General features: G+C 54.7%; 1 protein-coding gene across 1 annotated transcript in view; it reads left to right on the forward strand.

Moving 5' to 3' along the window:
• Positions 1-2215: 2215 nt before the first annotated feature.
• The window catches only part of LOC144153752 (urocanate hydratase-like), a 49648-nt gene continuing 36932 nt past the window's right edge, over positions 2216-14931 (forward strand). Inside the window, exons 1-2 of the mRNA XM_077685451.1 lie at positions 2216-2471; positions 13121-13251. Coding sequence (XP_077541577.1) covers positions 2346-2471; positions 13121-13251 — 257 coding nt within the window. The 5' untranslated portion in view covers positions 2216-2345. The remainder of the gene's footprint in view (positions 2472-13120; positions 13252-14931) is intronic.

Consider the following 14931-nt stretch of genomic DNA (forward strand, 5'->3'; position numbering starts at 1 on the left):
CGAACAACAAAGCCACCACAACAAAGGAAGCATAAGACTTAACAATGGAGAACCCGCAACAAAAGTAGGAGTGGGCGGGGAGGTTGATCAAGACCTATCGGTATTCACAGCCGTATTTCAAAAGTGATGCTTCGTTTTCGATCTCCGTTTTTTCCCGTCGAGGCGGTGGGTAGAGAGAGCTTCCAGGGACGAGTTATGTGACTGCGTCGCTGCCCTAAATCACGGTGACATTATGCATACACGGACACGTACAATGGCTTCGAAGGCGGCTTTTTGTACCCACCTCAAATTTTGTGCTTGTGACTTGTGTTTGCGTTTTATAAGAGGAAGGCGTGTAGCCACGTGTGCATGTTCCGAGTCTCCCCCGCCGTCCATCACATCGCGACGCCGCGCCACCGCACACTTCCGCCGTTATTTTCTGCCCCCCGAAATATATTCCCCCGTCGCCTCTTTCACGGTCGGCTGCGGTCCCACGGGATGCTTTGTTTGCACAGTCACGGAACGGGGAACAAACAACGGCCGTAAAAATTGGCCCGGGTAATACAACAAAACGCGCATGACATCGTAAATATCTTCAACGCAGTTACTTTTATGGCGCCTCTGTTGTTACGTGCGACCTTGCGGCGTAACATTTGAGGCGGCCATTGTCGAAGAGGCTGAGTGCGAAGAAAACAAGGAAGACGAAGAGCAGGTTTAAGCCGGCAAACAAATAACCCAAAATATGCTTGTCACTGCTCTGTAGTTAAAGTTATTGTTATGTAGGATGACGTGTTATGGGAAGGGGAAACCATCTCAGAGATAAACGCCGCACGCAAAAAACACGGACATTGCTCCTTGAACTCGGATCAAACGTATAGTTGCGACACCGGGGTGTAACTTTTGTAATGCACAAAACTTTTGTAATGCACTTTTGTAACGTACAAAACTGAAGGCCGATGGTTATTTCTAAACAAAGAAGATAGTGAATGCAGACGTAGACGTTCCACAAAGACCAATCTAGAAATGAAGCCGGGGCGCGAAATCGCCATTGGCTTCAAGCTTCCCGGATTTGATACATCAATACACACATTGCTAATCAATATACAACTGTAATAATCTGCTTTGACACGACGTTCAATTCTCAAAATGCTGTTTGTCGTGAAATGTTGGGATAGCTAAAGAAAGCACAGCTTCCTGTCAAGCTCGAACTGGTTAGGTTTCAGCACTCCAAGCAGGTAAATTATTTCAGCTAAATCGAGCATCTTTTATTAACGCATGCGCAGTGACCTCCACTCAAAGGCCACAGTGGTTGCGTGAATAACTGTTACTACGTGGCATACGGTCTCATTTATTCGAGTACAAATCTCAAGTCCCGTTCTGGATCCTACGGAAAAAAAAAATTATTGGGCTATTCAACATTTGCACAAATTCAGAAACAGTGACCGGTTCGTTTAATTCCTTTTAGAAATGATCAGCGCGTATATTTATTCCAAATATTGCTTAACTACAAATTTCAAATAATAATTGAAGTCTGAACTTTGTACGAAATGGCACTGAACTTGCACAACGCAAAAGATTGATGTTTCATAAAATATAAAACAAAAATTCCTTGCATCCACATTCCAGAAGTCCCGCTCCTGTCAGTGAGAAAAGACATACCAGTTTAAAAAGGAATTTTTTTTACACCGCGTGGCTTTTTTTTCACAGCTGAATGTAGTTTAGGTGAGAAACATTTGACTGCCCCTCCTTCACCTATAGCTGGCAATATATAATTTAGGCCCCCCACCTTCCGTCTCTGTCACCAATTAAGGCTATTCTTGCGCATCAGTAGCGCGTGTCAGGTTTCTTAGAGAACGCACGGCAATTGAACAGTGCCTCTCAAAAAACACGACCATAACAATGGACATTAAGGAAGTGAACAGCGAGCTAAGAATAGCAGGCGTCCAATTCATCGCGTCACAACGTCGTATCCTATTTACTTTCATCGCTCAAACAAGCTTCAAGAGCTTCAGGCATGCTATGCGAGTTCAGTCACCGCAAGGTTTTACGTTCGGCTACTACCGCCAGACCACGTCGCTTACAACCCGATATCTTTTCATCGTTCGTTTAAGGCGAGATAGTGCCTCGAAGTACTCCGTTATATGGCTTAAAAACGGTAGACGGAGGAGGCGCAATTCCCTGCTCCTGTCGTCCCCAGATAACGGCTACAAGACATGACTCTGCACGCACCGAGAGATAAGCGTCCCAGGATTGTTTCCTGCGAGCCAAGCTGCGAGCAGAGCCCCGTCCGGAGTTGGTACTTGGTCCGAGGTGGTCGTGAGTGGTCGAGCCGGCGTCCGAACACCGAAGAGCTTCACCGAAACGCCATGGCTTCGCTGAGGGAGATCTGCGCTGGACTGCCCTTGAATCCCCTGCCACCGCCCAGGAAAAGGAACCCGGAGCTCCCGCACGCACCGGACAGGATCGCGCCGCTCACCACCGAGGAGACTGAGGTGCGGTTGTGGCCATGTGACCTTCATTTGTCCTTGACCTTGCGCCATTCGTTTCTACTTTTATGGCGATATTTCATCAATCTCCGGCTTCAACGAAAAAGTTGTCTTCATGTATTCAACGTTTTTTCCCTCGACATACACCTCGGAAATGGCCTAGTGGCTAAGGCTGAGAACAAGAGCAAAGCGCTTCGTATTTCGGTGCTGTAAAAGTTCCGTCTGAACCCCGCATATGCCACTGGAGTTTTATTCTAGGGAGCGAACATGTGGCTGCCCGTTTACCTCCCCTGGGAGCTCGCGTATTGATAGCAGAGGGATATTCCACATTTGCAACTTTACCGCGATGTAATTATGAAAAGTAAATTTCGCCGTAGTGATAAAGCCGTCTTAGCGACCAGTTGCTATATAAATGTTTTTTGGGAAATTTTTGACGAAACAAGAGTTACAGCCGTTTTCTGCCGAGCAGTCGCGATTTAAGTTGGCTTTGCTGCAAGGTGTTTTTGCGCACGGAAAACAAAAATGCGCGTAAAAAGCGTCAGTCCTGAAATTGGAGCACTTCATCGCGTTAGTTTAAGTAGCATGAACGCGCTCAATCACAAGTCCTGAGCTCCTTCAGTGAGGAAAACGAGCATCCCGGTGAGTGGTATAACTGCTAGGTCACCTTCGCAATCATAGGCCGTTTGAAACATGATACGCACGCCTAACGAGGGCTACGACGATTCCGAGCCATGGCGACGGCCACGTCAACGGCCGCCGCCGCCTGCGACGCCCCCGGCGTCGCTCCCGACGGGGCCGGAGGACGACGCAACGCCGTCGACGACAACGATGACATCACGGCCATGGATATAACCCCCGCCGACGGCCTCCACCGACGGCAACCCAGTCTGGACCGCAGTTCGGGGAGAACAACGATCACGGTTCCCGGCACAGCCGACGACGACGGCGCGGATTCGCGCGCCACCGCCGCCGCCGCTCCGGGTGAAGAAGGCCGCGCCGGGTGGATTAACGTCGCACGCCGGCGCGGACGCAAGTCGCAAGCAGGCACGGAAGGGTCCCTCCCGCAGCAGCCCCTTTTGCCCACCGGTAAGCCGAGCCCCGACTCCGCTTCCAAATCTCGCAGCCCTCGTCAACCCACGCGGGCGCAGTTTGCCCGCAAAGTTAACGCGACCATGGCGAAGACGGCCAAGATGCCCAACTTCGCCCCCCGAGACGAGCACAGAGTCGTCGTCCGACCACGTGGAGGCCTAATGGTCGGGAAGGCGAGGCCGACCGAACTGACGAACGCCATCGTCAGAGCGGCCGGAATCAGCGCAAGCGAAGCGACGGAGGACACCGCGAGCCCCAACGTCGCGCAAAACATCGTGGTGCTCAGCACGCCGAGCGAAGAGCGGGCCAGGCGCTACGAAACGATCCGAGCCATCACCATGGAAGACCAAGTCTTCGAAGCCTACGCATACCGGGCGGCCCCGGAGAACACGGCCCGGGGAATCATCAGAAACATCGGGATCTACGAGACGGCCGCGGAAATCCACAGCCGCGTCGTGCACAAGCACAACCCTACGGCGCTGGACGCCCACCGCCTCGGCCAGTCGGAGGCGGTCGTCGTTCTTTTCGACGGCGGCAAGGTCCCGTCTTACATCAAGTACGGCAGCATGATCGTGAGGTGCTACCTCTACCGTCAGCACAGGGAGGTGTGCAAGACGTGCGGCCAGGTGGGCCACCGCAAGGACGTCTGCCCCACGCCCACCGCCCGAGTCTGTTTCGCCTGCGGCAAGCAGAACCCGGGCCAAGACCACCAACAGCACTGCAAGCCCAACTGCAAGCTGTGCGGCGGCCCGCACGCCACGGGCACCAAGAACTGCAAAAATAAATTCAAGACGCCGTTTCAAGTGAAGAAGCGGCAGTGGCAACGCAAGCTCGAAGCCGAGGAGGCCCACGTGGTGCCGTCGCCGCCGGCGCTGTAGGTCAGAATATCCAGAAGGGATGATTTCCCGGAACTCGCCCCGCGCAAGGCCGATAACCGCGGCCGGGAGAAAAGCACAAACCGGAGCCTGTCTGCCGGCCGCGCGGCGAGCCGCGATAGGCGCAGAGGCAAATCACGCGACCCCACGTGGGCCGCCGTCGCCACGGGCGGAACAGCTGCGGTGGCGCGCCAAAGGTCAAAGTCTAAAGCGCGGCGCGCGAGCCGCTCCAGCTCGCGGCACAACAGCACGAGACGCTCCGCCGCAGCAAGTGCCGGCTCCGCGGCACCGGACGAACTACAGCAACTACGCACATGGTTCAAGAACAGAAAGGCACGATCGAGAAGCTCACCAACACGATAGACAGGCTCACCAGGCAACTCGAAGAGCTCCGGATCTCGCAAACGGGAGGCAAGAAGGCGGCGGCAGCCGCGACCACCACCTCCGCCATCGGCCCAGCGCCGAGCCAGCCAGCGCGCCCCCCGCAAGGGCAGGCCCGGGCGCCGCAGCAGCAACAGCCGCAGCAGCGGCAGGCGACGAGGGAAACCAGCCCTAAGCCGCGCCAGCCACCGCAGCCACAACCGCCAGCGGAAGACCAGGACTCCCCGACCCCCGTCAAGCGGCGAGCGAAGGAGCACCGCAACCACAACGTGCAAGAAGAGACGCTGGACACGGAGGAAGACGACGACGACGACGCTGAGTCGATCGTCTCGTCGGCGTCGATGCAGACGGCCAGCGAAACGAAGACCCCCGGGTACGCGGGTCTGAACAACCGCTGCCGCCAGCTCTCCAACGTGATGAACCATTGGGGCAAGAACCTGGAGGGCATGGAGAGACGTATCACCAGCCAAACAAATCGAGCAATCAATCAAGCAATTAATCAACTGGCACAACAAATCACCCCCGAAAACATGAAGGCGTTCATCCTCGACGTCGTTAAAGAACACTTCTACAACGGAGACGCCCAGAACCCGCCATCATGCCAAGCCACAACCGCACAGCCCCAAGCCTGAAGATTTGGCACTGGAACGCCAACGGCTTCCGGTGCCGAAAGGCAGTGCTGCAGCAACACCTGCGGACCCTGGCCGCGCCGGACCTCCCCGACGTGATCATGGTCCAAGAGACGCACGCAGAAGACGGCAACGCGATGTCCCTGCCGGGCTACCGCGCGCACGCCAGCCCGCCCAGCGCCCGCACCTGCGGGAAGGGAGCGGCGCAGGGCGTGTGCACGTTCGTCCGCAGGGGGCTCGCCTTCATCAAGCACGAGCACTTTCTCGGTCCCCGGGGCAGCCCCATCGAGCACTGCGCGACCGAGCTGTCGATCACCTCCACCCACAACAGGAAGAAGACGACGCGCGACACCATCCTGGTGGTGAACGTCTATAGCAATCCGCAGCATCGCCAACAGAAGTTTCGCGCACTACTACACAAGGCACGCAACGCAGTCTCCCAGCACGCCGACGCCACCGTCATCGTGTGCGGCGACTTCAACGCACAGCACCGGGAACTCGGCTACACCGTCACGACGGCCAAGGGCAGAAGCCTGCTGGAAGACGCCGCCGAGGCCGGTTACGTCCTCCTCACGGACCCGTCCCACCCGACGCGCATCGGCACGTCGACGGTCCGGGACAGCAACCCGGACCTCTCGTTCGTGCTCCTGCCCGGCCGCAGGACCGCGCGTTGGAGGAACACGGGCCACAACCTGGGGAGCGACCACAATATCATCGAGGTCACAGTGCCGCTCCGCTCCGGCAACGGCGGCGGTGGAGGAGCCGGGCACATCAAGCACCGCCTCACGGACTGGCACCAGTTTCGCACCGCGGATCTGGGCGAGATCGACGACATCGAGAAGTGGACCGAAGGCCTCGTAGCGGCTACCGAGAGCGCGACGACGGAGATCGAGACGTCGGAGGACACCACACGCATGGACCCCCGCCTGGCGCACATGCTGGAGGCGAGAAGATCACTACAGCAGCGCTGGAAGCGCCAGCGCCACAACCGCACCCTCCGCAAGCGGATCGCGGCGCTCGGCCGCGAGATCGAAAAATACAGCCGCCAGATGTGCGCCCAGCAGTGGTTCGAGCTATGCAGCGAGGCCGACGGGCAGCTCCACCGGGGAGGCACGTGGAAACTCCTTCGCCACCTGATGGACGAAAGCAAGAGTAAGGAGTTCCAGCGCCACCGGCTCGCCCAGATCATGTACACCGCCACCAAGAGGCTGGGGGAAGAGGAGGTGCACAAACGCCTGAACGAGCGCTACCTTCCCGACACCCCGAGCGAGACGCACGCCGAGTACGCCGGGCCGCCCAACGCCACCCTCGACAAGGCCATCGAGGAGTGGGAGGTTCGCCAGGCGACCCAGGCCCTAAACTGCCGATCGGCAGCGGGTCCGGACCGAGTGAGCAACAAGGCGCTGCGTAACCTTAGCGACGCAGCCATAACAGCCCTGACGAACTTCTTTAACAAATGCTGGCAATCGGGCAGCCTCCCCAAGCAGTGGAAGACTGCCAAAACGATCCTGCTTCCCAAGCCCAACAAGCCGCCGGGCGTCGAGAGCCTGCGCCCCATTTCCCTCACCTCGTGTGTGGGCAAGGTGCTGGAGCACGTTCTCAACGCCCGGTGGCAACGTTACCTGGAAGACCACGGACTGTATCCCGATTCGATGCTGGGCTTCCGCGCGAAGCTCGGTACGCAGGACGCCATGTTGCTCCTCCAACACGAGGTGCTGGCACTCCCACCCGTGCCCACCGCGGACAACCGCGCCATCCTGGGTCTGGACCTGCAGAGCGCCTTCGACAAGGTGAAACACTCTGCGATCCTGGCCCAGGTCTCTCGCCTCGGCCTGGGGCGGAGGTCCTACGACTACATCCGAGCCTTCCTGTCCCGGCGCACCGCCCGGCTGCAGATCGGCCGAACGCAGCTCGACGAGCGAGAACTCGGCAGCACCGGCACCCCGCAGGGCTCCGTCATCTCGCCGCTCCTGTTCAATCTGGTGATGATCGGGGTCGCCCGGCGCCTGGACGCGCTCCCCGACGTCAAGTACGCGATCTACGCGGATGACATCACCCTGTGGGTTCCGGGCGGCAGTGACGGCCACATCGAGTCGACGCTGCAAGAGGCGGTGAACAGCATCGAGGCCAGCCTGACCGGCACGGGTCTCCGGTGCTCCCCACAGAAGTCCCAACTGCTGATCCTGCCCCCACCGGGCCGGTACCGCAAGCGCGCCGCCGCCGAGGCGGAGCGCAACATCGTCGTGCGAGCGGGGGACGGCACGGCCATCCCGAAGGTTCCGAGCATCCGGGTCCTCGGCATGCACGTGGACGCCAGCCGCACCAACAGCACCACGATCGAGCGAATGACAACGAAGATGGGCATCGCCACGCGCCTCGTCAAGAGAGTCTCCACGCGCGTGCGGGGGATGCGGGAAGCCAGCCTCCTCCGTCTGCTGCAGGCTTTCGTGGTGAGCCACGTGGCGTACGTGGGCGCCTTTCACCAGTGGAGGACCCAAGAGCGGGCCCGGATCGACGCGGCCATCCGCAAATCGTACCGGGCGGCCCTGGGCCTCCTCAACGGCACCAGCAACGCGGCCCTCCTGTCCCTAGGCGTGCACAACACCCTGGCGGAAATCAGCGAGGCGCAGCGCGTGTCACAACTCGAACGCCTGAGCACCACCAGATCGGGCCGGAAGATACTACAGAGGGTGGGCCTGAGCCCGCCCCTCGGACCTGTGGCGGAGGACGAGCTCGTTCCGCTGCGGGACGACATCGCCCGCCGCGTCATCGTGCCGCCGCTCCCGAGGAACGTCGACCCGGAGCGGAACGTCGAGCGCAGGTCGGCGCGAGCGTGCGCGCTCGCCAAGGAATACAACGAGCGCGAAGGCGCAGTGTTCGTGGACGCGGCCAAGTACCGAGCGCGGGCCGACACCTTTGTGGCGGTGGTCGTGAAGGCCACCACGGGAGAACTGCTCAGCGCCGGGAGCGTGCGGGCCACGACCGCCCGCCAGGCCGAAGAGGCGGCGATCGCTCTCGCCCTGGTCCGGCCGGGCACGACGGCCATCCTCAGTGACTCCAAGTCGGCGATAGCGAACTTCGCCCGGAGCACGGTGTGCAAGAGCACCGCGCGACTCCTCTCCAGCATTGGGGAGGGAGCCCGCGCGAACAGCACGAGCATCCGCTGGTTCCCCGCCCACGCGGGCCGGGAGCTGCGCAACGGCCACCGCAACCGCAACGAAGAGGCGGACGCCGCGGCTCGAGACCTCGCCACGTGCCGAGCCGCGCCCCCCCCCCCTCGCCCGACCCCCCTCCGAGCCCGGAGAAGAACAGCAAGACGACGATGACGACGCGGAGCCCCTGACCGCCTACGGCGCCACGCTCCGGTGGTACAGGCACGGGAGACGAGCCTTCCCGCCCCCCCATCCGGGGCTTACGAGAGGGGAGGCAGTGCTCCTGCGGCAACTGCAGACAGAAACGGTTCTCACGCCGGCGCTCGCGCGCCACGTGTGCCCGGACCTCTACGAACGAAGTGAGTGCAGTGTGTGTGCGCGAGTGCCCGCGGACCTTGCCCATCTCATGTGGGGCTGCGAAGAACACTGTGCGCGTGACGGAGGCCGCGGCCTCCCACCGGACGTTCGCGACATGATCGGCTCTACGGAGCACGGACTCCAGCTCAGGGCCGTCCAGCGGCTCGAGGCTGCTCTGGCGCGGCAACGGCGAAAGGAGGACCCGCGCTCCCCCCCGGTTGCTTCCCTCGGGAACGGTGACAGGAGGCGGGGCGGGGACACCCCTAGTAGCCCGAGCCGCAGGCCAGGCCTATTGCTTCGAGGTCAGCCCGATACCTAGAATAGGTAGAGAGACAGGGGTGACGGCGAAGCCCTGCGTGGCCTGACCCGCACCCCCCGCCGGACAACGCAATAAAGGTCATTTCTCTCTCTCTCCCAAAGCTCTCGGCAGTCCAAAATAATCGAGTGAGCTATGTGTAGTGGCAACTCCATGAACTAGAACGTTCAATAAACGTGTTATTTTTGTAGCGTGTCGAAAGCTCAGGTTGCTTAGGAACTCATCGGATACTTTCCTGTTTATAGGGCAGCGCTGTTATCAATAGTCGTTGCGTCCTGGCACATGTCTCCATAAATTATTTTTCCAACCTCCGATGGGATACATTCACGTGCAGCGCTGTTACGACTAGTCGCTGTACCGTGACACAATATTTAATAAATTCTCTTAATATGCCTGCTTCCTCAAAGGAAGGACGAGTGTGTTTTTGTTGATGGGAAAGAAAATACATCCAACCCTAGCCATACACAGCTTCTCTGTAAAGAAATTTCACGGAGACACTACTGCTAATGTGTAGGAAGGCGAAAGAATTGCATTTCCGATGGTCAGTCTGTTGTAAGTGTATCATCGACTTTTGCGTCACTGTCTAGTCATCAGAACGTCACTGTCTAGTCATCAGAACGCCCTATATCCAATGATCGGTCTGTCGTGAGTGAATCATCGACTGTTGCGTCACTGCCTAGTCATCAGAACGATATATGTCTGGCGTGCAACCTTCGCGTCGTAACAGCACTTCCTTGAATTTTCTTCTGAGGTGTACTCCCGTGGGCGACCACGTTTCACAGCTGCTGCTGAGGTAGACGCTTCAGAGTCCATTACAGTAGAGTATTAGTAGTAGTAATGGCGGTGGTGGTGGTGGTGGTGGTGGTGGTGGTGGTGGTGGTAGTGGTAGTGGTAGTGGTAGTAGTAGTAGTAGTAGTAGTAGTAGTAGTAGTAGTAGTAGTAGTAGTAGTAGTAGTAGTAGTAGTGAGCTTTCTTTGAAAAAAATCTGCAGAAATTCGGAGAATTTGCTACTAATGCGTAGCATTCTTGCCGCTTGTCTTGAGTGTGAGGTGTTTCCAGCCAAATCCTTTGGTTTTGCTAAGTCCTGTCCGACCAATTATCTCCATTTACGCTATTATAACGATCAGCAGTGGAACTTTCGCGAAACCTGCATTATTGTGGAAATGCAGGGCGTTACACGTTTCTCCATTTTCCGTAATTTTTTTATATTTTTTATTTTTCAGTTTTTCAAAATTTTGTGCGACCAGTCATCTTCATTTACGCCATTATAGCGATTGCAGGTAGAACTCCCGCGATGTGTGCATTTTTGTGGAAATGCAGGGCGTTACACGGTCTTGGCTGAGGGGGTATTCGGCGAAGAATGCTACGCATTAAAAGGGAGAAAGGTAGGGGGGACATCTAAGGTTGGGATCCAAATTCCAGAACCCCAGAAGCTATTTGGCCTGCCCTGGCCCTACTAAGCATCGCAAGCTGCTGCGCAGGGTCCGAGCTGGGCAGGGCTTCCTCCCACGACTGTAACGGAGTCTTGTATAGCTATTTTGATCCTAACTAACTGGGTAATTCCAAACTGTATGGAATAAATCGGCCTTCTGGTGACAGGACCGACAGCAGAAATTTGTCCAGTGGAGCGATTTTGCCCTATGATTGCACTCGTCAGGATTCCTTAGCCACTGAACCGTTCTCTTCTCTCTGTAATTATGACTGAGGGGCGTGACCTACTGTTCTTGTAGGCCATTCATATAAGCTATTAACGCAACGTACTTTACTACCTTTGTAATTAGCATGCTCAAAGTACTCCTCTGGGCCTTTAGGAACGCGGTTGTGCCCTCGCATTACCATCGTCATGATCCGTTTCTTTTTGGCCCCCTTTTCTTCTCTCGTTTTCTTCTGAAGCCCTATGTATACGCTATTAGCGTAAACGCGCTTTTCTACTTGTATAATTAGCGTTTTGAAATTACTCCTTGTAGGCCCCATTAAGACACGTCTCTAAAACGTGTTTTTGAGTCGAATGTCACAAAGAATTCACTAGGTGCTCGTTTCGTTAGGTCGATCAAAGGAGCGGATGTGGTGTGGGGACTGCGTGGTGGACTCGCGATATTCAATTCTCCTCTGAGTGCAAGGCAAGCACCTATTGTACCATCTCGCGCCACCGGTTGGTTCGCTTCGGAGACTCCCACTCTCCTTTCGGGCGAGTGATAAAGGAACTCCACCGTTAGGTCTCTGAGGCCTCGAGGTGGATTTCTGGGTTTTGACGCTGACGTCCTGGGATGGAGTTCCAGTGGGTCTAACGATTTCTTTCGTTCTAAATAAGAAAATCAACACTACGCGTTGTTTTGTTAAGAATAGTGGTTTGGTATTTCTAGGTCTGCTTAGGTACGGAGCACAACTTCGACTTCGTTCACTAACCTAAAGCTTCGTGCACACCAGCGTCGAACTTTCCGCGCCGCCCTGCCGACGGCCGCCAGCGGCGTGGCGCCGCAGTCTTCACCCGCAGCGTGGCGCAACGCCGCTAGCGGCAGTCGGCAGGGCGGCACGGCAAGTTCGACGCTGGTGTGCACGAAGCTTTACGCATCGCGCCGGAAGCTTGTACGCACGTGGGAAAGGAATGCCGCGTTGGACTCATATTCCGTAGGCCCAGTGTTCTAATCATAAGTCCGAGCTGCCCAAATTTAAATCGAAAGCTTTCTTAGTGGGACCGATAGTGTCCTGTCAAAAAGAAAAAAAAAAACTAACACATTTTTTTATAGACTGGTTGTTCGACCGAAAAGTTCTGATAACATCTCCGGACGCACGTGAAACCGGGCTTCCAGTGCGTCAAAACGGCTACTTGAACATCGCGAAAAAGTAACGGTTCTAGATAACTCAATGAACGCATGGATCATAGATAAGAAGAACGATAGTATACTTTTATCACATAAGCCACGTATCGGTGTACATCTAGATCGTTCGTAGATGTGTGTGCGCGGAAAATCGTCGCGTGGGTTCGTTCTTCGTTTGCGTGTTGGTTGGAAATGACTTTCAGCGGCGGTTTTGACGCCGTTTTGATGTGAGGGAGCTTTCGCGCTTCTCTCAACGTTCTTTGGGAAGGCATGGTAAAGTTCTTTTTCTTTACTTTCATTCTAAGTGAGCCGTCAGCTATTTCTGGAACCGTCGCTTCATCACGCCAACACCGGACGCTGGATTTTCGAACAATGAGGCATTGAATGTTTTCGCACTATACGGCAGCCTCAGCGTAGCTCCACCGCAAGGTGTGATTTTTACGACTTCGAGTTTCTAGTCCACAGTTGCTTTCGCCACTCATAAATGGTAATTGAAAGAGAAATGACGGGTAGCAGAAAGCCGGATATTGTAAAAGAACTGTGCAACCATTTTTACCCCTTTATTTAAAATGAAAGAACGTTGACGACAATTATGACAATAATTACGATGACTTGAAAAAACTCACCCGATACCACGTACATATCGAGGCGTCGACTGAAATGTTGACGAAAAATTCAAATTGTGGGTCGAAGCTACGCCTGGGCTGTGGGCGCGCCGTAGTGAATGGCTCCGGATTGATTTCAATTACCTGGGGACATTTAAGGTGCGGCGAAATCTCGACACCCAGCCCTGTCGGCCCGAAAGTCGAATAGCGTGTTTCTTTATTTATCGGCAAAGGCACTTACAGGCCATTAGCATTACAGATTGAACGCTGAACGGAGATTTAGAAAAATGATCAAATAAATCGACGCAAGCGCTGGAATAAGCTTACAGGTAAAAAAAAAACGAAATAGTTTTGCATTTCACTTTGGACCTTGAATGAATAACCATACTTATTCGGTCAACCTTGCTTACAAATACTTTTCCTCCATTTCAGATCGCCCTCAAGAATGCTCTGCGCTATTTCCCCACCAAACTGCATGCCCAGCTTGCGGCCGAATTTGCTCAAGAGCTCAAAACTTACGGCCACATCTACATGTACCGTTTCATCCCGAACATCGACATGAAGTGAGTTACCGTATATTTTGTAATGAATGCTAGTATATATATATATATATATATATATATATATATATATATATATATATATATATATATATATATATATATATATATATATATATATATATATATATATATATATATATATATGTGTGTGTGTGTGTGTATATATATATATAGAGAGAGAAATAAGGGTATATATAACAATAAAACTCGTAAGATAGTGGGAAGGCCTCGATTGATGTGAAGACGACGTCACTACTAAACACTTTCTACACTCCCTCCTCCTCCCCCCCCGCCTGCTTTTTAAAGCATCTTCTCCCCCTCGCAAACCCCCCTTTCCTTACCCACGTTCTTTCCATGGGTACGTACCCCTACATACAACCTAGCAAGGACGACTACGGTTGACATGACGAAGGGGAATCTTCTGTTCGAAATGTTGGCATCAGACTAACGCCGCCGCCTCAGACCGGTTTTATATACACACATGAAACGTTATGGAGAATCTGACTATTGGCAGGGACAGTGTATCCACTGAGAGACACATCTGTAAATATAAACAGCATCAACGAGGTAATAAAATTGCCGAAAAATACCTATACTCTAGAAATGTTAGACGAGGGTACAGTATCGAAGGGGCTAGCTTAGCCTGTAAGGTTCCAGTAGTTGCAAAAGACGAGGTGGAAAACACGCTACAGGGAAGAAGGGAGGCATAGCGGAAGGTGACGACGGGATAACCGAAGATCTACAGCTAGCAAAATTGTTCTCAGAATGCCTCAGAGCATTTCAGGTGGTTGCACTAGCCTACAAAAATGCCAAGATAATCCTAATTCACAAGTTGTACTATGCCACATAGCTTACCAGTTACCGACCAATCAGCGTATACTCACTGTTTTATAAAAGTTACTTGCCGATATTTTTTTTTGTTTTAGTTAACCGCATGACTGACTTCCTAGATATCGAACAGCTGAGACAACAGGCTTCATTTAGAAAACAGTACGAAACAATTATCCCGTTCATGCCACCCACGTGGCAATAAAAAAAATGGCTGACGATTACGATACTCCCTCACTTGATATTTGGGCGCTGCTGCTTAGCTGTTTTGACTGTGCAAAATATGTTGATGCAAAGAATTTCAGACAGACATATTTGTATGGTTGCAGAAAACTTGTATATGCATCGGTTGCCTCGCTCATTGTTCAGCCCTCACTCGGGGTTCTGGCGTTGGTGGTGCTGAGCCTCCGCCCTGGCAGCTCGTTTAGTTGCAGCGGAGCTCCCGGCGTGTCAACCACGTGGGCCCCGCATCCATGGCAGCCCCAGCGAGGTTCGCCGATACGAGAACACAGTTGACCGTTGTGCCAAAGCACAGCCGTTTATTTGGAACCTCCCAAAGCATGCGAGCACAAAGCTCGATGGCGGTCACGAATCACGCCATTCGGTTGTGATCGTGAATGGGAGGCATGCACTCACGGCGCGCGAGAACAGTCCCCACCTAAGGATGCATGGTGCCGATGTCACCTAGACCGGCTCTCCGATCTGACTCTCTTTCCGTCTCCCGCGCGCACACGTTCGCGACGCCAGCGCGCGGAGCGGTGATGTCACCTCTCGGGGCACTCCTGAACTAGCGGTGCGCCAGACAAGCGCCTCGCGTCTCTACCCTAGCGCGTGCCGGCGCGGGTTCGAGGA

The sequence above is a fragment of the Haemaphysalis longicornis genome, unplaced genomic scaffold, assembly GCF_048455015.1.
Source record: "Haemaphysalis longicornis isolate Haplotype H1 unplaced genomic scaffold, Haemaphysalis longicornis Haplotype H1 scaffold_9, whole genome shotgun sequence".
Classification (NCBI taxonomy): domain Eukaryota; kingdom Metazoa; phylum Arthropoda; class Arachnida; order Ixodida; family Ixodidae; genus Haemaphysalis; species Haemaphysalis longicornis.